Raw genomic sequence first — 23,511 nt, forward strand, 5'->3', positions numbered from 1 at the left:
AAAGACCCAAGGCTACCTCATCACCTCATGGCAGAGAAGAGATTAGGACTGGGGGTTTCTCAATTTGTAGCTCTTGTTTCTTAGTTACACCAGAATACACAGCAATTTCTTCACTCTCATCCTTGGACAAATTAGTTTCATAGGTTTTTGAAACACTTCCCAAAACCTGTGAAACCTATTTAACCAGAGCCTTCAGCTCCCAACAACATAGACACAACCATATATCTCCAAGGCTTAATGTGGAGGGGAAAGAGTTCTCAGTGCAGAGAGGCAGAAAAACAGCACAGCAAAGTGGCAACATGAAAATCCTGTTGTTAAATCTCCTTCTGCTTGGTTTTGGTAAAGTAACCATTTTTTCTCCCTTAAAGTTCGCTATTGCTGTTATATTATATTATGCCATATATTGCTGCTGTGTAATGCACTCAGCTCTTGATTTGAAAGAAAGTCTTTGTCTCAGCTTGTTGCTTGCTAAATGTAGAAAGGTCCTAGTCAGCTGAGGGATAGGAGGGTGAAATGTAAAAAACAGTTAGTGCTTATCTGCGAACTAGTGCTCCTCCCCTCCTCATGTGAGCTGGAGAGGCCAAACTGAATGACACATGTGCCGTTTCCTTTTCCAGTGGTAAATGGTCAAGAACCAGGCAAGAAGCATCTGAACAAGAGCCGCTTTCTCCTGGTTTTCCCCCCTCCCAGCCCTTCCAGCTGTTCCAGCTTCAACTCTGGATTGCGGATAGGAAAGCAAGACTATCAGTACAAAAAAGAGAGAGAGAGAGGGTCATTTTTGAATGCGTAAAGGATGGGTTCTCATAACAGTACAACGTCTGCTCTGTGTGAGTACTTGATATTTCTCCCCTGCCATTCTATAACGGCAATTGTACACCTCTTCAGTTTAATGTAGAGTCTGTATTTGTAAAAAAAGAAAAAAGTATGGAATCCAAAGAGATGGCCTTTCTAAACTGTGTTCTTGAAACTTTACTTCTTTCTTTCCTGTGTTTGTGAGTGTGGATGTGAGAAACGAGCAGAGAGGATGTGTAGAAGTCAGGGCGGGAATCCAAACATAACAGTCACTTGCAAAGATCAAGTCCAGATTAAAACTTTCAAATCATTATTTTCTTACAGAGGGAGTGTCGCTTCAAGCAGAAATTAATTGCATTAAAAATAAGTTAGAGAAGTATTTAGCTGTTTAGTAGTTCTCTCTCACTCCCCTCCCCCCATCTTTCTCCTGGGATATTACTACCTCACCGATATACTGTCACGGAACTGTCTCTATGTAACATGAGAGCCAATCCCCAAACTGTCTGTCTATATTTAGCCACAATGCATTTTTGTTTTCACTACCTTGGCAAAACAGGCATGCAGCAACTGAAGGCTAGAAATATGAAGGGAAGGGGAGGGGGTGGTGCATGTATTTCCTGTTTCCCAAATTCTTTACACTTCGGTGAAAAGTTATAGCAGGAAACAAGTTACCCCAGAGAGATTTGGGTGGCTGACTAGTGAGAGAGAAGCACACCAGTTTCAGCTCTGATGTTTTTCAGTTCTGAGTGAGCCCTTAAGAACTGAGAAGTACTAGCTGTAGGCTTCCAACAGAGTCACTGGAGCAGATTCCAAGCTGGAGCTCATATTACCAGTACTGGGAAAACCAGGATTCAGCCGAAACTTGTTTGGTAATATTACAGCAGTTAACAATTAATTAAATTAACAGCTGTAATCATTAATATATTATTGCTAATTAATATATTATTGTTGCTGCTGCTGCACAGTCAGTTTATATGGCACTTTTCAGAATTTCATATGAACTTTCATAAACAGGGCTCTGCCCCAAGGCGCTTGCAATCTAATACCGACAGAGAGGAAGATGTAGGGGAGACAAAGAGACCAAGGTAAAAAGGGATGAATATGATCAACATCTCTTCCTGCTATGTAACCAGTGCAAACTACATGGATCATCTCCAGCAGGACTGACTTACTGGAGTGTTGGGATGTCTATTCATAGATATTCTTGTATGCCCATATTCAGGTTATGTGAAATCTAAGAACACATGTTCCGGTTTTCAGCAGGGATATGGGAGGAGAAAAAGAGATATTCATGCTGCTTTCTGTCCTCACCTGGCTTTCTTTTAAGTAAGCATCTAGCCCACACTGTTGCATGAAAACAAGACATGTATATAAATGGCCCATACTGTGATATGATGACTAGTTTGGTAGAAAAGAAATGTCACAAAAATACATAAAGTTGTATATGTACATAAAGTTCTCCAGGACGACCATGGGACTGTGTCAAGTTGTCACTGGTCCAACACATAGGGCAGCACACACCCTCAACTTGGTTTTTGCTCCATACAAAGGAAAGGGTGGTCTGGAGATGGGGTGGATGTCACCCCATGGTCATGGTCACACCATTTCCTGGTAAAGTTTAGACTTACAGCTCCGATTCTCCCCTGCATGCATGGTGGACAGATTAAGATAGTCTGTACTCAGAGACTAATGGAATCCACTGGATTCCTGAATGCCCTGGGTGAGTTTCCAGTAGATAGAGGATGTGACCCTGTTGAAGCCCTTGCTACACTGTGGAACAACGAGACACAGCAGGCTCTTAACATGGTTGCCCTTGAGTGCCCTCTCCAGCATTGTGGAGCCTGGTTTGCACCTTGGTACACCACTGAGCTAAGGGCAATGAAACAGGCTGGATGATGGCTAGAGTGCAAGTGGCGAAAGACATGCTGTGAGGCTAATTGGGCACAAGTAAAATATCATAACCGTGCCTACTGTGTGGCGGTAAGGGAGGCGAAGAAGGCCCATTTCTCTGCCACCATCGCTGTCCCGTGGAGCTTTTTCATATTGTCAGGGGACTGTTGACATCAGCTACAGGAAATGGTGTTTTAGACTCTTCAGAGGCCCTCTGTGAATTGTTTGCAAGGCACTCTGAGAGTAAAGTTGCTCACCTCCATAGCAATCTTGATGCCCCATCCATATCTATTGTAGTCCCCAGTGAGGTATCCAGTGCAACGTCTGCCGCAACTTCTTGAGATCGGTTTCAGTTTTAAATATCTGTAAACCACCCTGGGACCTAATAGTGAAGAGCAGACAATAAATATAATGACAATTATAATAATAATTGGTACAATATCAGCAACTGGAAGCCATATTACAATGAAACAATATTTAAATTGATGATTATTTAAACATAAACACCTATACATATAAACATATAGGGCATATTTTGCATATACAAAATTACAAAATACAAATTCTCCAAGCTATAGCCACTATATAAGAAACACTGAAGTTCTCCAAATACAGATAATAATTGACACGATTATTTATTATATTTATTTATTTGTTAAACTTATATACCGCCCGACTAGCAAACAGCTCTCTGGGCGGTGAACATAAAAACATATACAATAAAATTACAGGATCTGATATAACAAATACATAAAAAACCATCTAAAATGAAATTACATTTACTTAAATTAACTTAAATTAAAATGCCTCAGAGAAGAGAAAGGTCTTAACTTGGCGCCGAAAGGATAATAGTGTCGGCGCCAAGCGTACCTCCTCGGGGAGACTGTTCCACAATTCGGGGGCCACCACTGAGAAGGCCCTTGATCTTGTTACTACCCTCCGGGCCTCCCTGTGGGTCGGGACCCAGAGGAGGGCCTTCGTAGTAGACCATAGTGTACGAGCCGGTTCGTATCGGGAGAGGCGTTCCAGCAGATATCGTGGTCCTGCGCCGTATAAGGCTTTATAGGTTAGTACCAACACTTTGAATCTAGCCCGGAAGCATACTGGAAGCCAGTGCAGGCAGGCCAGAACAGGTGTTATATGCTCAGACCGCTTGGTTCTTGTTAGCAGTCTGGCCGCCGCATTTTGCACTAGCTGTAGCTTCCGAACCGTCTTCAGAGGTAGCCCTACATAGAGCGCATTACAGTAGTCCAAACGTGAGGTTACCAGAGCATGTACCACTGATGTAAGGTCCTCCTTACTCAGATAGGGACGTAGCTGGGCTACCAACCGAAGTTGGTAGAACGCATTCCGTGCCACCGAGGCTACATGAGCCTCAAGTGACAGGGAAGAGTCTAAAACGACTCCCAGACTACGAACCTGCTCCTTCAGGGGGAGTGTAACCCCATCCAGGACAGGGTATGTATACACCGTCTGACCAGAGAAACCATGCACCAGCAGCATCTCAGTCTTAGGATTGAGTCTCAGCTTGTTAGTTCTCATCCAGTCCATTGTTGCGTCCAGGCAACGGTTCAGCACATCGACCGCCTCACCTGAAGAAGATGAAAAGGAGAAGTAGAGCTGCGTGTCATCAGCGTACTGATGACAACGTACTCCAAAATGATCTCCAGAATTACTGTATATTTAAGTCCTCCTGATTGAAATCACCTAATAGAGTTATTGATTGTTATCCAGATACACTATCCACTTCAAACAAATCTAACAAGAACCAACTTTAATATCTCAAATAGATTTTTTTTATTCACCAGCAAGATTATGCCCACTTAATAGTGGGAATATTTTAAGAACACAAGAACAGCCCTGCTGCATCAGGCCAAATACCAATCTAATCCAGCATCCAGTTCTCACAGTGACCTACCAGATGCCTATGAGAAGCCCACAAGAAGTAGGATATGAGTACAGTACTGCAGTCCCCACTTGCAATTCCCAGCAACTGGTATTCATAGGCATGCTGCCTCCAACAATAGAAACTGTAGAACATAGTCATTGTAGCTAGAGTCTTATCCTCCATGAAGTTGCCTAATCCTCTTTGAAGGGCATCCAAGTTAGTGGTCATCACTCCATCTTGTGGGAGCAAATTCCATAGCTTCATCTGATGTCCCTAAGTTGTACTGTTATGAAATACTAGCTCATAATACAGTTCACTATTTATTTTTATTTATTTATTTTAAAATATTTCTATCCCACCCTTCTACCCTATTATGGGGCACTCAGGGCAGCTTACAAAAATAAAATCAAACATGTACGTAATAAAATTGTAAACAGTAAAATCACAAAAACATTAAAATAAATTAAAATACATAAAATACAATTAAAATGCATAAAATACAATAGATACACACACACACACATATATATAGAGGGAGTGGTACTAAAGGGTCTACAAAGGTAAAATTTAACGTAGAAGGCATACAATCAGTGTCAGGCTCTACCTTCAGTCCCTCCCAAAGGCTCTCCGGAACAAGATTGTTTTCAGAAGTCTTCGGAAAACCAACAGGGAGGGAGCAGTGCGGACTTCTTGGGGTAGGGTATTCCAGAGCTTGGGGGCTACAGCTGAAAAAGCTCTATTTAGACCTTGAATGTTTCAAACATGCAAATGGAAAAGATTGGTCTACTGTTTTCTGATGTCACTATGGCCCTTATTATTGCATCAAGACAACCTTTTTCTTACTGCTGTTCCTGGAAGGATATTGTGTTTTTTTTGTTGTTGTCCCAGGTGAAAGATTGCAGATGCCTTTGGTTATCTCTCAGTTTTCTGAAGGTACCCCTCCCGCTCACTCCAGTGAGACAGTTCAGGAATCATAAGTTGATGACAGATAGATACGCTTTCGCTGTAGCATAATTGTTACTACAGCTCTATAGGAACTTTTGGGAGCCAGTGGGCTACACTTCCTTGGGACTGTGTTATCCAACCAAAAGTGGTAATCACACTGTTTGATTTAGGTGACCAATTAGACCCCTCCATGTGTTTAAAGAAAATACAGGTAAATACATTGAAGTCCACTGTCTGTTCATGAGGCCATCTGGTAAAGGAATAACAAAGACATTTTCATATGTTCAGGTTATCTTCCTTGGATGAGGTATATAAGAAGAGAACCAACTTTACAGGATAATTTATTTGCAATCAGTCACTCCAAACATCTCTAGATATATGCCTGCCATACAAAACCAACAGGCAGCAGAAATAGAAATCTATATTAATGAAGTTACCCCAAGACAATATAATTGCCACCATTAAATTCATACCCAATTGAGATTGCATCAACTCCCTGATTGCTGATTGCTGGATCAAGCAATGTGAACATCCAGAAAAGTGAGTCTGATTTGAATAATGTTTAGGGTGAACCAGCCTCTCACATAAATTTATTCTGTGACATATGTTTTGCAACAGGGATATATCTGAATTAAACTGAAAAACGCTGCTAAACATTGTGGTTCATTCAACTTTTGTACAGCATTTCTGCAGTAGAGGGATTGCCACCACTGCTATCACTCCCTTTACTTTAGCTAAATCTCTCTCTCTCTCTCTCTCTCTCTCTCTCTCTGTCGTGTATGTGTGTGTATGTGTGTAAATGGGGGGGAGGGGGGAGATTTCCCCCCTGAAATGTTTAGATAGGGGTTCCTGCAGACTTTATGTAAACTTATAAGATGGCCAAGGTTTTCCATTTTTGTTTGTTCACAAGGATCTCATTTGCAACCAAGCAGCAAAAGGAGGGGGGTAGGGGAAGATGTATTGATTTGTTCTAGCCCAAAGCCAGGAGGAGGAAAAGAGAGAGAGAAAAATACATTGAAGAAGGGCAGAAAGTGTGTGTGTGTGTGTGTGTGTGATAGTGTTTCAGCTTTTAATGATGTTGTGTATATGTCATGCATGGTATATGCCTAAGAATGTTTGTGTGTGTGTGTGTGTGGTGCAGCCAATACCAGAAGTTTGGATCAGGAATTTCTGTTGGGTCCAAATCTAAGCGCCCCCCCTTCTCTCCAAAGGGGTGAGCTAACGCACCCCTCCGCCCGGGACGGGAGTGCAGGCTTGGCAATGTAATTTACCTGTCTCAGTGGTTCAGCCAGATACCAAACATAAACAGAAAGTAGACACACAATACTGCTTGATCAAGAGGGGTCTCTAAACTGTACAGACAGCAGTCTGACAGGGAAGAGAGCACCGTTTATTAATTGAAGCACCATTATATAAGTTTCATAAGCAAAACAAAGTATAACATCACTAAAAGCATAACAAAGGGAATACAGTATTACAGAGATAAAGCAAGCGCATCTCCTTATCCTTGTTACATTTCTAATAATTCTTAAAAGGCGAGAAATTGATAAAGAATTAATACACATGTCAAACTAAGAAAACCTAATTTGAGATAAGAACTACGGAAGGCGAGGAAGAGAGTTAGATTGACACCAGTAAAAGATAAAGATAGGGCTAGTATGCCAGTGAAAGTTATCCACTCAGCAATATGACGTAAATCTATGGATACAATTGTAGCAAAGTATTTGTGGAACACTTCTTCCTTTGTGCTGAGTTTGCTATAATGCACAGGATGTGTAAAGTGAAACAAGGCAAGAGAAATAACAACAATCCAGATGGGATACTTTTATCTCTTTTCCAGGAGGTTACAGCCTGTGAGGCGCCTCTGGGTGTTATTTCTCACCAGAGAGAAGAAACGAAACTTAGAGTGTTATGTTCCCCACCCTCTCTTAGTTCCATGATTCATTGTGGCCCTAGCTCTGACTACAATTTAGGGTTTCTGAACAACTCTTGGGGCCTAGAAATAAAATAGTTCCTAACATTTCCATGCTTAAGTTTCCTTCTAAAACTCATAAAATCCGCCCAAATGCAGTTACTCTTAGTATGGCAGCCAAGAAAGAAAAGGAAGTGCCTTGTTTTACAGCATGATGATGATGAAAAGCTGCCTGAATGGGCTAAATCCTCTCTCTTTTTCTAACATTCTAAGTATGTGTGGAAGGAGGAGTGGGTGATGCAGGAAGATACAAGAAGGGGGTGGTAACATTCAAAAGGTTACAAATTCCTTTGCAAAATGAGTGGCTGGCCTGCTTAGAGAGTGTGAATTCCTTCATTTAGGAAAAACAGGCTTTGTCTTAACCAGGCAGCAAATAAGCCCTCGGAAAAAGAGAAAGAGAAGGGGGAAACCTATGCACACATAGCGGTTTTTTAAAAGTTTGTGTTTTTCTTTATTGCTGTAGGGCTTTCTGGGTCAGTTATGCAGGCCCCAATGAGTGTCAATTGCAAGCAAGCCTTTGTTAGTACCTACTTCAAAAACATGTGTTGAGTGAGAATTCTGTAATTGCAGAAGACATAGTGAATCCTGATGATAGCATCGCATCTATATCATCAAGCAGTCTGGCAGCAGCAGGGGATAAATGTGTAGATGCTGAACTCATTGCTTGAATCCAAGCAGTATCTCTGACAGTGAGAAAGGACAGTCAAATGGTGACAGTGATAGAGAAGCAGAATGCAGTATTCAACTTGGCCAGATTATTCTAGAGTCCTAGAATAATAGAGTTGGAAGGGGCCTATAAGGCCATCGAGTCCAACCCCCTGCTCAATGCAGGAATCCAAGTTAAAGCATACCCGACAGATGGTTGTCTTAGAATGTTATATAATCTTTTTAAGGGAACATGGCTGTGCCTATCATGAAAGGAACCTGCGTTTCTGAATTTGCCACTACATTACTGAGTGACTGCTTAAAAGCATGCAGCTATTATGGGTCTCCTGTCTAAATGCCTTTGCACTTTAGCAATGTCATGTTGCACACTGAGTTTCTCCAATGTTTGTTGTTACCCCCCAAGCCAATGGGCTTCGTCACTGCTCTCTAGCTGGCCCACCCAGTGCAAATGGAGAGTTGCTGAGGGTGTTCATCTCAGCGTTTTTCATTGCTGATTGTTCATTTTCCACAGGCTGCTCAAGTTATCCTTCAGTCTTCTTTTGACATTTACAAGGTGACATACTAGTAGGGTCATCCTTCTCAAGGGTGCTCTGGGGTTGTGCCATCAGGGCATGGCCAGTATTGCTGTACTGCATTGCGGGGGTGATTGTTTTTTTTTTTTTTTGAGGGGGGCAGGAGGGACTGGTAAAGTAATCAGAATCTACCCTGGGCTTTCTTGAGCCTTCCCTCCAAACCTTCCCCACTTCCCACTCCCAACCAAATCCCTATAGGCGGCAGCAGCTTTTTTAAACACTGAATGCACTTCTTCTTTACCTTCTCCTTTTCACCTAGAATATTCTAGAAGCATTGTCAGTGGGAAGGAAGGAAAGGAAGCTATGGCCACAGGAGAGAAAGGCATACATCTTTCCTTGTCAGCTTAGGGCCTGGAGTGTTTTCTTTTTTCTGTGCAAAAGCCATTTCCTTTCTCAAAGGATTGCTGCCCATGGTGACACTGGCCATCCCCAATTCCCAATTTTGCAGATGCCAGATATGATTTTTTTTCTTATTTCCATTCTAGAGCCCCCCCTTTTTAAATGCCAACCTCTCGTCATCTCTGCAAGACCAACAGAGTTTATCAATCTCCTTTTAATTTTCAAAGCTGCCTCAGTGGATTTTGCTTTCAGAATTGCATATGAACCCAGGGACCGAGTCTTGTGCTCTTTGCTTCATGGTCTGTGGGTTTTAAATAAGGTGGTGGGGAGGTGGATGCCATCAGGGACCTCCCTTTGGTAGCTCGGCACATGGCAGTGGCATCTCTGTACTGCACAGAGAATTGCTGTTTGTTTGGGAGAGTCGGGCAATGGGTGTAACTTTTACAGCCTGCAGCAAGGACTGACAGCCCCTGGAGCCAAGCAGAGAACAAATAAAAGACAGAACCTTCCTGTGGGGATAAGTTGCTTCACCTCTTCTTAAGGACCAGCTTCCTTCCTGTTGTGTGTGCTTAGCTCAGCGGTTGCTAGAGTTCCTATATGTAACAAAATCGGAGAGCAAAATGCCCCAAGTCTTACAGCCTCCTCCACTGCCATGTGCATCTCCAATTCCAACCTTCCCTGCAGAAACAGTTTGCCAGAGTGATGGTCCTTTGTGCCCCTGGCCTTCCCCTCTTATTCTCCCTGCTCTCTTGATTCGATCTGCTCTGCCACCAGATCTGTCTTTATTCATGGGCCTGGGTCAGTTGTGTAGTGGCAAATTCAGATGTGCAGGATCCCTTCATGATAGTCACAGCCACACCCTCTTCTAAGATTATACAACCTTCTAAGATTATAGAATAATCTGCCAGGTTTGAATGCTGCTTTCTGCTTCTCTATCGCTGTCACCATTTGACTATCCTCTCTCACTGTCAGAGATATTGATTCAGTTACTGAGTTCAGTGTCTAGTTTACACTTTTATCTCCTGCTGCTACCAAACTGCTTGATGATGTAGATGGAATGATATCACCAGGAGTCACTATCTTTTCTTCTGCAATTACAGAATTCTCACTTTCCACCAGTGGTGTAGTTGCACATTCAGATGTGCAGGGTCACACCACACCCCCTCACAGCCACGTTCCCAGGATTCACTGTCTCTTCTGCAGTTACAGAATTATAGAACCTCTGTCTGGGGGCTAAATGTTGCTAGAAACGTTTTCATTTTAAGAATTCTGAATTGAAGCCAAGTGTGGGACTAGGATTTGGGGGAACAAGTTACTTCTGAGTGACTGACACCTCCTTTCACTCCAATTGGCTCCAATCGGCACGAAAGGACAAGGAAACATGTTGTTAGCCAAGTGAGAAGACTCTTATCAGTGGGTAACATACTCTACTCCACTTTCATGCTGATTGGCTCATACATTGGGACCCTGCTGGGATCATGCTTCCAAAAAAGGAAGGGGTCTATGATCCCCTGAAACCCTGGGGGAATACACACCTGCTCTCCACAACTTGTCTTGGCTTATTGAAGCAGGAATTACTTCACTGGCACTCTTCTCACTGACTAACACACTCCCCTTTCATGCTGATTGGCTCATAGGACACTGGAGCCATATGGACCCTACTTGGATCTGGCTCCCAAAAAAGTAAGTGGTCTAAGAACCTCTATGGCCCTGGACAACTACACTCCTGGCTGGAATGCAAGGAGGGATGGAGATTCAGGAACTGTAAATATCCATTGAAGACTTGGCTAGTACAAAATACAGCTGCCAGTGCTTGAGCAGCTACTGGGTGCTTCACTTCAAGTCTGAAAAAGTGGTGGAGAATCTGCGTTCCCTTCTAGATGACCTTCTGGGGGCTACATGTCAGTGGTGGGAGGGGGCCAGGGGCAAAAGTGGGTGGACCAATGAAGGTAAATTTTACCTTTGTAACACAGACTAGTTTCTATACATACTTCTCTCTTTCTCCATCGAGACAAGCAAGAAGCATTATCAGAGTTCAAGGACTCATTCCTGCCAGGCAAAAATACTCACAGAGGCTTCAAAGCACAGTTAGTTAGGGTTGTGCCACAGAGAAGGAGTGTGGCTTGAGAGGGAGTGTGGTGTAGGGAGAGACCAAACAGAGAGACTTGGAAGGCCATATTTGGCCCTTGGACCTGAGGTTCCCCAACCCACCCATGCCCTAAACAGTTTGGCACCAAAGGTCTGCCTTTGACAACATGAGCAGCCTTGGGGTTTTTTCCTTACCATGTCTCTAAGAATGATGAGACATTGTCATATGGTGGTGGTTCTCCACCTCATTTGCAGCCCCATTTTCAACCATGTGACAGGAGGCATACTCAAAGCCACTGGCATCTTAAAAAAAAAAAAAGGAAAGCCATGCTTGCTCACAGTGGTGCAGGGTTCTTTGCAACCAGCCTCCAGCTGGGCAGCTCTTCCTGGAATGATCATGTGACTACATGATGACGCATGGTCACATGATCATTCCAGGAAGAAGAGTGGAACATCTGGAAGCCGGCTGCAAAGATGCCCGCACCACTGTGAGCTTTTCTAAATGTTTTGAAGATTAAGAAAGACCTCTTGGCCACCTTGTAACAAGCAAAAATAAAATTAAAATGACACACACACACACACACACCAGGTCCTTTAACCAAAATAGCGAGTCTTGAAAATACAAGCCACTTCTTTGTTCGAATGGAGATGAGGCTGGACCAAACTCAAAATGGCTTACATCTCACCTCACCCACTTCTCTCACCCTCCCTGACAGAGCCCCAACCTCATTCTCCAGTGGAAAAAAAAATCCTTAGTGGAGAGGATGCAAGGAAGTCCAGGTCAGTTAAGGCCTCATGGGACCTCTCCTCTGATAAATGAAACATTCAGTACATCACTTCTTGCTTGGCCCCATGAACTCCAGGTATGTCATTTGTCAGCAAAGAGCAGGCGGCCTATGGGACTTGACCTGGCTTGGCATGCTTGCCAGCTCTCCACCAACTAGCACCCCTCTTCCTTCACCAAAGTAAAGGTCCTTATCCCTTGGGTAAGCAGATGAAGACTAGCAGGGAGGACATGGGAATGGAAGAGGTAGAGTGCCTTGCCAACAGAGGAGGGAACTGAGTTGCTCAATATGTTTTTTGAGGGTTTGATTTGAAGAGTTGAGCAGAGCAATTGACTGATGGATTGAACAAGTGGGGACTTGCCTATTTGAAGTTTCGAGCCAGTTAAACTCATGGGCTTCCAGTCAAGGACCCCTGGGGATCACAGCTCTGTAAAAGAGTCTGGAGATAAACACTAGCCTCACAGAACTATAATTGCCAGGGCTCCTTGGGGGAAATCTGGAACAATTACTCCAGTATTAACTGGTTTACATTTGTAGAGAAGCCTCCACGCCAGACTTGTAGCGGACAGAACTCTTAATTTAGCACTCAGAGCATCTAATAGTTCCTGATTCAATCTACAGCAGATTCCCTTCCTCCTAAAAGCTGAATGGTGATGGCCTCTGCAGCTTCTTCGTGACTCCACTCACCTTGTTTCTTTCCTTTTTAAACCCTTGCATCCTGTTTATCGGATGTGAGCCAAGGGTGATTCCAGCTAAACTATTTTGCTTGTTTGAAACAAATCAGATCTGTGGGGCTTTGGTAGCATCTGATTTTTGGTCACAAGACTTGTGATTGACCCATGCGCTAATAACAATCTTGATAGAATGCTTGTTTGAAGAGTTTCTTGCCTGGATAAGCACATGATGGATGAGGTTTAGGTGAGGGGACCAGCTGAAGAGCAGACGTGTGAGGATGGCTTAAATGAAAAGAAGGAGCCTGAGGCAATGGTCTTTCCCCTTCTCTGAAAGTGCTGTCTTTTCCTGAAAGAGAAAGGCTATGTTTTCTGTCTTGTGCTTTAACAACATTTCCCAGGCAGGAAGTGAATCCTGTATTATGTTTGTAGCCTCTCCACTACCCTGCCCCAGGCAGTAACTGAGGAGATAGAATTATGAATTCCATGTGTCCTCTCAACAGTATTGCTTTTCAACAAAGCCCTCTCCTAAATCAATGAGGTGGTGTGCGGCAGACACACTCTGCCCTGCCTCCTCTTTTTTAAACAGAGCAGAGACTGGTGCTGTGACTTACACATCCTGACAGCTGCCTTGAGGTGACCAATCAGTGCATGTAGAGGTGAAACAGTAGCTTGCCTGTCTAAAGCACAACATGACTATTTTTGCCAGATGGGTAATTGTAGCTATCTCCAGGCATCTGCAGCACATGTCCTGTAATTAAAGATCATGCTGGTTATTAATTTCACTAGAGCTAGTCTCCTTTCCCCCTTGTAACTCAAAAGAAACTTTACTCTCTTATACAAAAAGAAAAGAAAAGAAACATTCACCCAATTTTAGATCACTGCATGGAGGAAGAAACTAGAAAATGCAATGAATATTAGAGTCTCAATAAGTATGAGTGTATGTCTGAACAAGCAAACCCTTTACACACTATAAATTCAGGTCAAAGTAACTTAAAGTTGATTAAGAATTGTATTTAACATGCACTAGTTTTGTGACATCTAGTTATGAGTAAATAGCTTCTCTCATAATAAGGATGAGAGTCTGAGGCCTAATGCACTGCCAGCTTTAAGCCATTTGAGCTTCACTGATGCAACCAGTGGCTTGCGTCAAAAGACATCTTAGATGTGAAATAGGGCAGGACTATCCAGCTCTGTCAACTATGAGCACATCCATATCTGCAACAGGCCTCAGAGCCAACGTCAGGTTTTGGAAGGCCCTCAGAGCAACTTGGCCTAGGAAGGGCCCTTAGTGGTCAGAGGGTGGGAATGAAATCAAGATGGTAAGGACAGAGGAAACCAGAGAGCACAAACATAATATCTCAGAGTCTCCTATATAGTCACAGTCGGTTTTGGAAGCAAGGCCTGGCCAGATCATAGGCACTGAAAGCTAAAATGGCAGCACCAAACTGGAGTTGGTGCATCCTTTAATGTACCTGGACCTCAGCGGCTCCCCAGCTTGTAAGACACAAAACCAAACAAAGCCTATCAGCTATAAATGTTGGTCTACAAAAGATGCAATAAATGTAAAGTTTTAATTTACTTCTGAGACTGTAAGAAAAGGAAGCTTGTCAAGTACCCAGCAAGGCAACCAATAAGGCTGGTAGATTGTGTTTAGTCTGACAGGTCATACCTGCCAGATTTGCAACCTCAAAATTAGATTTAGAACTGCAAAAAGTTTACGGTACAAAAAGTCTCTTAAAATGGCATTTAATGGAATTGTCAGTGATTCCACCTCTACTCTGTCCCGAGCAGTGTTTTGTTTTGTTTTTTGGAGTGGGGGGAGATAGCAATTGACAACAGTCTTATAGTAGCAATGAGTCTGGGTGATTCATGAGATTGGTGTTTACGAATCTATATGTGCACGTCAGTTTCCATGGCCATGAGAAATCACTGAGCAAATGATGAAATTGTGAGGTATGCTATTTACAACAATGCCATCAATACCGCTTAAGCTAACTCTGATTAAAAACTTTTTAGAATCTATAGTTTTAATCTGTAATCATCAAGTCATACCATAAACTGCAAATGACCTCTGTCTCTCAGTTTTTAGCAAAGAATCTAAAAATAGTGTAACTCACTAGTATAGCTCAAAAACAGTGTACTCAAAAATAGTGTGCCTCACAATTTCATCCTTTTCTCAGTGATTTTTTGTGGTCATGGAAGCTAACATGCATTAGGGCTAGGCAGCCAAATGTTAAGAAGGAAATGGGTGCACCATAAAATTTAATTTCCACGGTCAATAAGAAACTTTTTTTATTATAGCAATGAAACAAAACCTGCTTATTGATCCTGCAGCAGAAGTCCTAAGGTATTCTCAATTTCCGTTAGTGCTTGGCTGCTAATCCCCTCTGTGACATCAGTGCAGCTAAACCAATAGCAGCCTAGGCAACCATAACAAAACTCTGCCTGCCAAGTTCCACTGTGACATCAGAGCACACTAGTAACTTAGATGACACTCCAAAGCTGGTGGACTCAAATATGCTAGTTTAACTAATATGCTAATCAACTGAGAACTGATTCCACTTCATTTAAAGAAATTGAACAGAATGGTTTTTAAAATGTTGTTCAACTAGCATTGCTGTTATTTTTATTTTGTTTTGTGGCTCACATTATCCCCAGAGCAAAAGGCAATATTCAAAAGTAATATATTCCAAAATCATTCTAAATATAAGATATAGCAAGCTAAAGCCACTCTGAACCAGATTACCCTGGGCTCCTAAAATATAGTCCAAATGAAAAGGTCTTGGAAATGCTTGGAGAAGAATATTTCATAACTGCACAGCAAGGCAGCAAGAATGCCTGTCAGCATATGCCAGTTTGTTTATTTATTTATTTGTCTGTTTGTTTGTTTATATACCACCACATAGCCAAAGCTCTCTGGGCAGTTTACAGAACTCTGGGCAGTTCTATAGGCTTGGTACAAAAATGGTATACTAAAGGACAGACCTGTATGATTTGTGACTTGCCAAGCCAAATGCAGCTCTACAGCCATTGTGGCTTGCAAGATATTTAACAATGTGGATTTCATAGTCTCAGTCAGACAGCTTATCAGGCTCTGGGTAGCCCATAATACATGGCTGGTAGGCAGTATTAAGTCTGGTGGCTCACAAGTTGTTCAGCTGTTATCAAGAGGAATCTCTCTGCTGATCTGATGAATAATCACATAACGTCTATCCACTACAAGTCTAGGAATGCTCAATGGATAGTGTGTTGTGTGTGGTTATGGAAGGCACAGCTTCAAATTTTCACACAGGAGAATAAAATGCTAACGTTTACTAAGGTTATTAAAGACACTAACTGTCAGCCTGAACACACTGTCAGGGTTTAACTTGACTACATAGGGTGTCTCATGACATCATCTAACAGAGCCCCTATCAGATGGCTGTCCTACTATTGTAAGCTTTTATTGCCATCCAATACCATCAAACTAAACAAACTTCATAGTTCCATCAAGACTTACTGTCTTTAGCCTATTCTAATTTCTAATCAATGAAAAGGATTCATGCAAGTTCTATATGTCATGCACCTACGGCCATACCATCCTGAACACGCCCGATCTCATCTGATCTCGGAAGCTAAGCAGGGTTAGGCCTGGTTAGTACTTGGATGGGAGACCGCCTGAGAATACCAGGTGATGTAGGCTTAGAGGAAGGCAATGGTAAACCACCTCTGAGTACCTCTTACCATGAAAACCCTGTGAATACATCCAAAAGATTCATGGGGTCACCATAAGTCCCGCCCTGGGCTCCTGCTGGGAGGAAGGGTGGGATATAAATAAAATAATAAATATAATAAATAAATAAATAAATAAGCCATAATCGACTTGAAGGCATATAACAACAAACAAATATGTCATGCAATTAGGGTTGCCAAGTGTCCGGTTTTCACCTGGAGACTCCGGTTTTTGAGGGTCCTCTCCAGGTCTCCGGGTGAGTAACCTTAATCTCTGGACTCTTAGCTTCCATTTTTAAAAAAATAAGTTTCTAGGAGGTCTGGTTCAAAAGATATAAACCAAAATGTCACCCCCCCCATAACTTCTGTTGGCTGCTCTAATCCCTGCCCTTTCAGGTTTTTAGCCAATAAGTGAAGTCAGGGTGTGATTGACAAGATTTGTTGACCCCCAGGCAATACCTAAACCCACAGTTTCTTTTCCTGCTTGTCTCACATCAGGAATTCAGTAAATATATAGTTTTCAGCAGCATAAAGAATACTTTCTCTGTACAGGATTGGGACTTGCTTCTGAGTAAACATGCATAGGACTGCACTACAACAGAAGATCACAGCACGATCTTGTGAGGCAGTAAAAGGGTACATGCAGAGTTTTTTAATTACTTGCAAAAAATGGCATGTTATACATTTTATCTTTCAAATAATTTTTGAACAGAGGTTTTAAAAAGTGTACATGCTGCAGTGTTACCGGGCTGTTGAAAAGGGCAGTTTTTTCATAACCTGTTTTTCATAACCTGTTTTGAAAACCTTCCCAGTATGAAGCTGGAGGACCAAGAGGTCTTTTGTATATTTAAAAGTTGTGCAGGGCGGAGGGAGAATTCCACCTTGTGGTTTTTTCCATTACAGGGTTGCAAGAACACCTGCCCTTGGCTGACTTTCTTTTCTCCTAAAGATACAGGATCAGTCTCAGGGATTGAACCTGGCAACCCTACTTGGAAACCAAGGCAGCTCACAAGAAGAAATAAAGCCATTTAAAATCCAATAAACATAAAACAAGTGTGAAACAGTTGCAAAACAACTTAACATAGCATGATTCTGAATTTTGGATTGGGTGAGTGAAGTTCCTTATCATGGAATTGCAGTCCTGCACATGCTTCCCTGTGTGAGTAAGCCCCATTGAATACATTGGGACTTCCTTCTGAGTAAACCTGCATAGTATTGTACTATAAATATCTTCACAGATATTTTGCATAGCCCATGGTCACCCAGTGAACTTTGTAGCTTATTTCCATTTTAAAGTTTAATTAAAATGATTTATATGCAGGCAACATTTATGAAGTAATGCAGATCCACATAATACATTAAAAGCACATCCAACTTCCATTTAAAGCACATGACTTCCCCCAAATAATCCTGGGAAGTGTAGTTTCCCCCTGACAGTTATAGTTCCCACCACCCTTAACAAACTACAGTTACCAGGATTCTGTGTTGGGATTCATGTGCTTCAAATGTATGTTGAATGTGCTTTAAATGCATGGTGTGGATCTGTCCCAGGTATGTTGTGCATTCATTAGTGAACTGACAAGAACAAGTTTAAAAGATACTTTTTTAAACAGGGCTGTAGCTCAGTAGTAACACACATGCTTTGCATGCAAAGGTCCAAAATTCAATTTCTGGAAGAGACTGTTGCCTGGAATCCTGGAGATCCAATGGTAGTCCATGTCATCAGTACTGAGCTAGATAGCACCAAATGGTCTGACTCAGTATAAAAGAGAAAAGAGACCCAAGGGCTGCAATGACTCCGAAATTTATTTATGTACTTTATTTTCAACATTTATATACTGCTTGATTGTAAAAAAAACCTCAAAGCGGTTTATGGAAGGAATTAAAACAATAACATTATTGGCAAAAAAAGGTTAAAGACACGTATTTAAAAACATTCAAAATAATCAAACCAAACATGAGTTAAAAACAGATAAAAATGTAATTGTTTCTACATGCCTGGATAGGCTTTCCTAAACAAAAATATTTTTAGCAGGTGCCAAAATGAGTACAATGAAGGCGCCTGCCTAATGTAAATAGGCAAGGAGTTTCAAAGCATAGGTACTGCTACACTAAAGGGTCAATTTCTTACAAGAGCAAAACAAGTACTATGTGTCAGCTGTAACATGGAAAGCACGCCTTGAACTTGGCCTGATAGCAATCAGTGCAGATTTCAGAGCAGAGGTGTTATGTGCTGATAGGGTCTCACTCATGTCAACAGTTGTGCAGCAACATTCTGCACTAAGTGCAGCCCCTGGGTCAGGTTGAGCTGCATGGGGATTTCTGTGACCTCAGCTGACTGGCTGCTACGATTGTTTAAATTTGACTGATTGTGGGATGCTGAGTTTTCTGTCTTACTCATAGGAATCTTGTTGTAGTTGGTACAGTAGTGCATTTAGGAAATCATCACTGTCTTTTGTTTTTCTATTTGCAATTCATTTACCTCTGACCTTACTCCCTTACATCCATAGAAGCAATAACAGTGATTCCATGTAGTCAGCTCCACCCCCTTAAACCCACTGATGATGCACCTTGTTATTTTCAATACAAATACTGGGAAGTGTGGCTTTAATTGCTGTTGTTTCCAATCTACTGCATGTGAAGGTAGACTAAACCATGTGTGTTTTCTCTCTGTCAATTATTACTCACTGGAATTGGCTGTCAAAGTGAGTTTATAGCAACCCACAGAGTAGGCAGAAAAGAGTAGAGAATCTTTTTAACTCATACTCATTTCTCAGACCTCTCTCTGCAGTGAAGGGTCAAGTCTGTAAAGAGGTTTGAGCAGCCATGTTCAAAGGCAGGCAGTGCATTCCAGGCAGGGGGTTGCTAACCCTGCTTTGATATGGATATCGTTGCAGAGCATCCCTAGTTAAGCCTGACCAACAGCACAATACTAACAATATCTACTCAGAAGTAAGTCCTGTTGAGTTCTATGGGGCTTAGTCCCTTAGTAACTGTGTTTAGAATTGCAGCCTTCAGGGGCATCCATCTTTACTCCTGAGTGCTCCCATCTAACATCTCCACAACACTAGGTTTTCTTCCTACAGTGGCCTTCTGGTGACTGGCCTGGCCTGAGGGCACTTAAACCCTTCTTGCCAGAAACAAGTAGGCTAGATTAAATGTTCCTTACCCAGGATCTCTAAGCAGGTGGGAAGGAATGGTCACATCACTTGAGCTGGACTGGAAGCACCCTCATTTAGCGAAGATTTCTATCTTAATTTCCAATCAGAGAATTTTTTTGTTTGAGTGGTATGCTCCAAGCAACTGTGGTTGATTCTTAATGTATCATGCTTAATGACATCACTGGGGCATGCCCCCATGACATCACTGGGGTATGCCCCCATGACATCACTAGGGCTCACCCCTGAAATCTAAGGGTTTGTGATGATTCTGACCTGGTAGCCCTACATGCAATATACCTCATTGATCTGCTGAAGTTTACAGAGCCATGCTGTGGGGCTAGTCAATCAGGCTCTCATCAAAAAGAATGTGTGAAACTAAATAAGAATGGAAAGCCAAAGGGTGAAAGAGTGCCATGTTTAAAAGACTAAGGCAGGGATGGGGAATCTGTGCTTCTCCAGATGTTGCTGAATTCCCAAGTCTAATCAGTCCAGACCAACACAGATAATGGTCAAAGATGATGGAAAATGTAGTCCCAACAAATTCTGAATGGCCACAGATCCCCTTGGTTTGGCTGTGTTTCTACCTGGGAGTTACTTCTGAGTAGACATGTATAGGAGTGCACTATCATACAGTTTTCAAGTTGTGCTGCTCAGGCTTTTGTTGAAAGCCTGTCAGTAACACCCTGCCAAACTAGTCTGAAAATACCTTGTACCACCACATGTTGGACAGCAAAGGTTCTATAGGTTGTTAGCAAGGGCAACTGTTCCTTTTATTCCTCCCCAACTCCAGTATAAGCTGTTACAGTGCCAAAGAGATTACTGCATATTTTCGCACACTATGCTTCCCCCCCCCGAACAAAAGAGCAACTCCAATTATGCTAAGGCAATATTCCTGAAAAAGTTATCAGGGTAGCCACTGTATCTTTTGAAGAAATTATATGGTGCAGTATATCAAGTAGTTGATAGGTACATTCTGGTTCAAGTTCAAATTCATCAGATTCAGGTGTAAAGAAGATCTGGTGCTTCTGTGCCTTTATTTGTTGTGACTAGCCCAAGCTTATGGTCCTAATCCTGCTCTCTGTTTCAGCACTTATTTGCTGCCTGTGATTTCTGCCACATCTCTGAAGACCATAGGTCTTGCTTTCTCAATGCCACTATCTTCCCTACTTCACTGCAGTGGTTTTCCCACAAGGGCAGGTATTACAGTTTAACAATTTGGGTTGGATAACAAAAGGAATCACTTCATCTTCCCTAGTGCTTGTGGACAATTGGTCTGAAATGTACAGACATGAGAGAGCTTTCTATGGGTAATAAACCTGCCAAACTGTAGGCAAATAGGTCCAGGGGGTTTGAGGTTTGGAATATTTGGGCTCCTGCTGAGAGGCGGGATATAAATCAAATAATGAATGAATGAATGAAATGATTCTGGGATGGGAAGACCTAAAAGAGATTTCCTTTCCCAGGTATTATAAGCTATACTCATCAGTCATGAAAGTGCTCGCTGTCCCTCCACGTACCCATCTTGGCATTTTCCTTGAACTTAGACGTATCTTTCACTCTTGTGAAGCTGCTCACTCCCCCAAGTCACTAGGATTGGAGAACGCTGGTAAAAACATTCCCTCTTATTGCAGATAGACCTGTCAATCACAATTGAGCTCTTCCTTCATATTCTCTCTACACTCTGGTGTTTGCTGTACCTTCCCCCATCATTTCATCCTGGCTTTATGATGAACTTAAGAGACATTACTTTAAGCTGACATTTATCTGCCTCATTTTTTTAATGTCTGAATTGCCATGCTATAAAGCAGAGGTTCATGCTTTGTCTCATGCCCACCTTGTCAAAATCCTGCTTCACCTCTGACAAGCCCAAAATACCTCTGAGGCATACCACTTCACCTCAGGATTTAGAATTCATTCAAATCCGACGCACACCCCTACCTGCAAGAGTTTTGTCTTTCCTAGAGCTTATTTGGTATATGGGCATCCAAAGGTTAGGAAAGCTACATGCATTCTCTCTAGTGGTCTGGAAATTCCAGACTGGAATGAATATGATATCTTGCCATTTTCCCCTTAGAGAGGGGTGGTTTTTTTCCTAATTGTAAGATGGGGGAGTCAGACGGGAGGTTAATGGAGCCAGAGATCTTGTGGACTGCCTTTTACAGAAAAATGGCCTACAATGACTATGGAATAGTTGGAGATTCCTATGGAAGAAGAGAGACATTCTAGCAAACCATGGCTTCATTAATGGCCATGTCCAGACTGTCAGTATTTTGTGGTATTCAAGCATATTCTGGGAAATTTAGGTTTGCACAATTAAAGCACTCTGTCACCCTAGCACAACGAATCCACTTTAAAAAAGAATCAGGCATTTTATGTTAGAAAAGTGACACAGAAATGCATTGAAAGGTGTGGAATGAATGAATGATTTACAGCAAGCGAATCAGGATGAGTGCAGGATGAATACTAATTGTCATATATCCTCCCCACAAACAAGAAGGAATGCTTATTTATTTATTTATTTATTTATTGCTTTCCTCATAAATGTAACTCAAAGCAACAATAATAAAACACTAGAACAAACTGTAACAAACCAATTTTTTAAAAAAACCTAAAAACACATCAGTACAGATAAAAGACAGGTCTTACAAAACCTGCCACACTAAAAGAGGCCACCAATACCTGAAGTGCTTCAAATTAAGGGCCAAAGGCCAAGGTAAAAAAAAGGGGGGTTGCCTGGTGCCTTAAAACAGGTAACAATGACAGCAGGCATGCCTCCCTGGGGCGAGCATTCCACAAGTGGAGAGCCACCACTGAGAAGGCCCATTCTCATGTTGCACCCTCTGCACCTCCCTTGGAGGGGGCATACGGAGAATGACCTCAGATGAAGATTGCAGGGTTCCAGTCTATTCAAGTGGGGAGAGGCTTTATAGGTCAAAACCAGCACTTTGAATTGAGCCTGTAAACTAACTGGTAGCCAGTGCAGTGGTAAAGATCAGATATGATCTAACCTCCATGTAAGCTGTGTGCAAGCAAATCAGAATTAATACTCACTAAATAGGTCATCTGGAAGAACCCAAGGATGACATAATCTAGGTGTCTGTGAAGGAAACAAAGGACAGTCTACACAGTTTTGAGAGAGAGAGAGAGAGAGAGAGAGCGCTGAATTTGGGCACTATAAGCATCTTAAGTGCTGAATGTCTCTGTAGAGATCTGATGTGGAAGCAGTGGACTTTGGCTGACTGGTGGGGTGTTTGAGCTGTGTTCCTCCACTTTTGTTCAACTTGTGCATTTGTAAATAAGCACAACTATTACAAAACTCCAATAAGCCTCCACTGACCTCCTTCCAAAGGAAATCAAATCTGAGTAAACACTGCAGTCCTGGAACTTCTCACTGCTCAGATAAGTGGGGGTAAACCTAAGGTTATCTTCAAAGGACAGGGAGGTTGGATAAAACATTTCCTGTGTGGTACTGCACTTCACAAGGGTTGTAAAATTCCCCACAAGATTGCTGGGTCTTCTTTCTAAAGTATGAATCAACCTTCCAGGATGGAGAGGATGTTTTCAGCAGCATCTCTGGCACTCTCATGACACTGAGCAGTAAATCTAGAAATATGTGGAGGTTTTCCCCAGGACCAAATAGTTTGTAGCAAAGAACAAGTACCACAGACAGCACAAGGATTTTTCTGCCCAGATCAAAGCATGGCTGAGTGGCTGATTTATTTCTGAATCATTCACAACAAGAGTTAGTTTTGATGCCACTAACTCTGGCATCCTTTGCAGTGGTGTGAAAAGTGGCAGTTTGTGCTCATAGTTAAAAACAGAGTCCACCATAATCTTGGAAGTATTTACCAAGGCACAGCTCACTCACCTGTTCAAACTGACACATCATCACAAAAAGGGGAAAGGGAGATCATGCAAATCATACAACAGGTTCAAGGTATGGGCCATAGCTAAAGGTAAAGGCTGTAGCTCAGTGGTAGAGCAACTGTTTTGCATGCAGAAAGTCTCAGGTTCGGTCCCTAGCAACT

At 42.2% G+C, this 23,511-nt stretch overlaps 1 protein-coding gene and 1 non-coding gene across 4 annotated transcripts in view; both read left to right on the forward strand.

The window, feature by feature from the left end:
• Positions 1-260: 260 nt before the first annotated feature.
• The window catches only part of GYPC (glycophorin C (Gerbich blood group)), a 44,124-nt gene continuing 20,873 nt past the window's right edge, over positions 261-23,511 (forward strand). Inside the window, exons 1-2 of one of the 3 annotated variants that reach the window (XM_061609198.1) lie at positions 261-339; positions 618-827. In XM_061609198.1, the coding sequence (XP_061465182.1) occupies positions 794-827 (34 nt within the window). In that variant the 5' untranslated portion in view covers positions 261-339; positions 618-793. Of the gene's footprint in view, positions 340-578; positions 828-2,020; positions 2,119-23,511 lie in introns of those variants that run through there. The other 2 variants (XM_061609199.1, XM_061609197.1) reach the window with 2 other exon arrangements.
• LOC133378547 (5S ribosomal RNA) lies at positions 16,175-16,293 on the forward strand. Its single transcript, XR_009761046.1, has one exon. It is a non-coding gene; the product is annotated as a 5S ribosomal RNA (ribosomal RNA).

Source organism: Rhineura floridana, chromosome 2 (assembly GCF_030035675.1).
Source record: "Rhineura floridana isolate rRhiFlo1 chromosome 2, rRhiFlo1.hap2, whole genome shotgun sequence".
Lineage (NCBI taxonomy): Eukaryota > Metazoa > Chordata > Lepidosauria > Squamata > Rhineuridae > Rhineura > Rhineura floridana.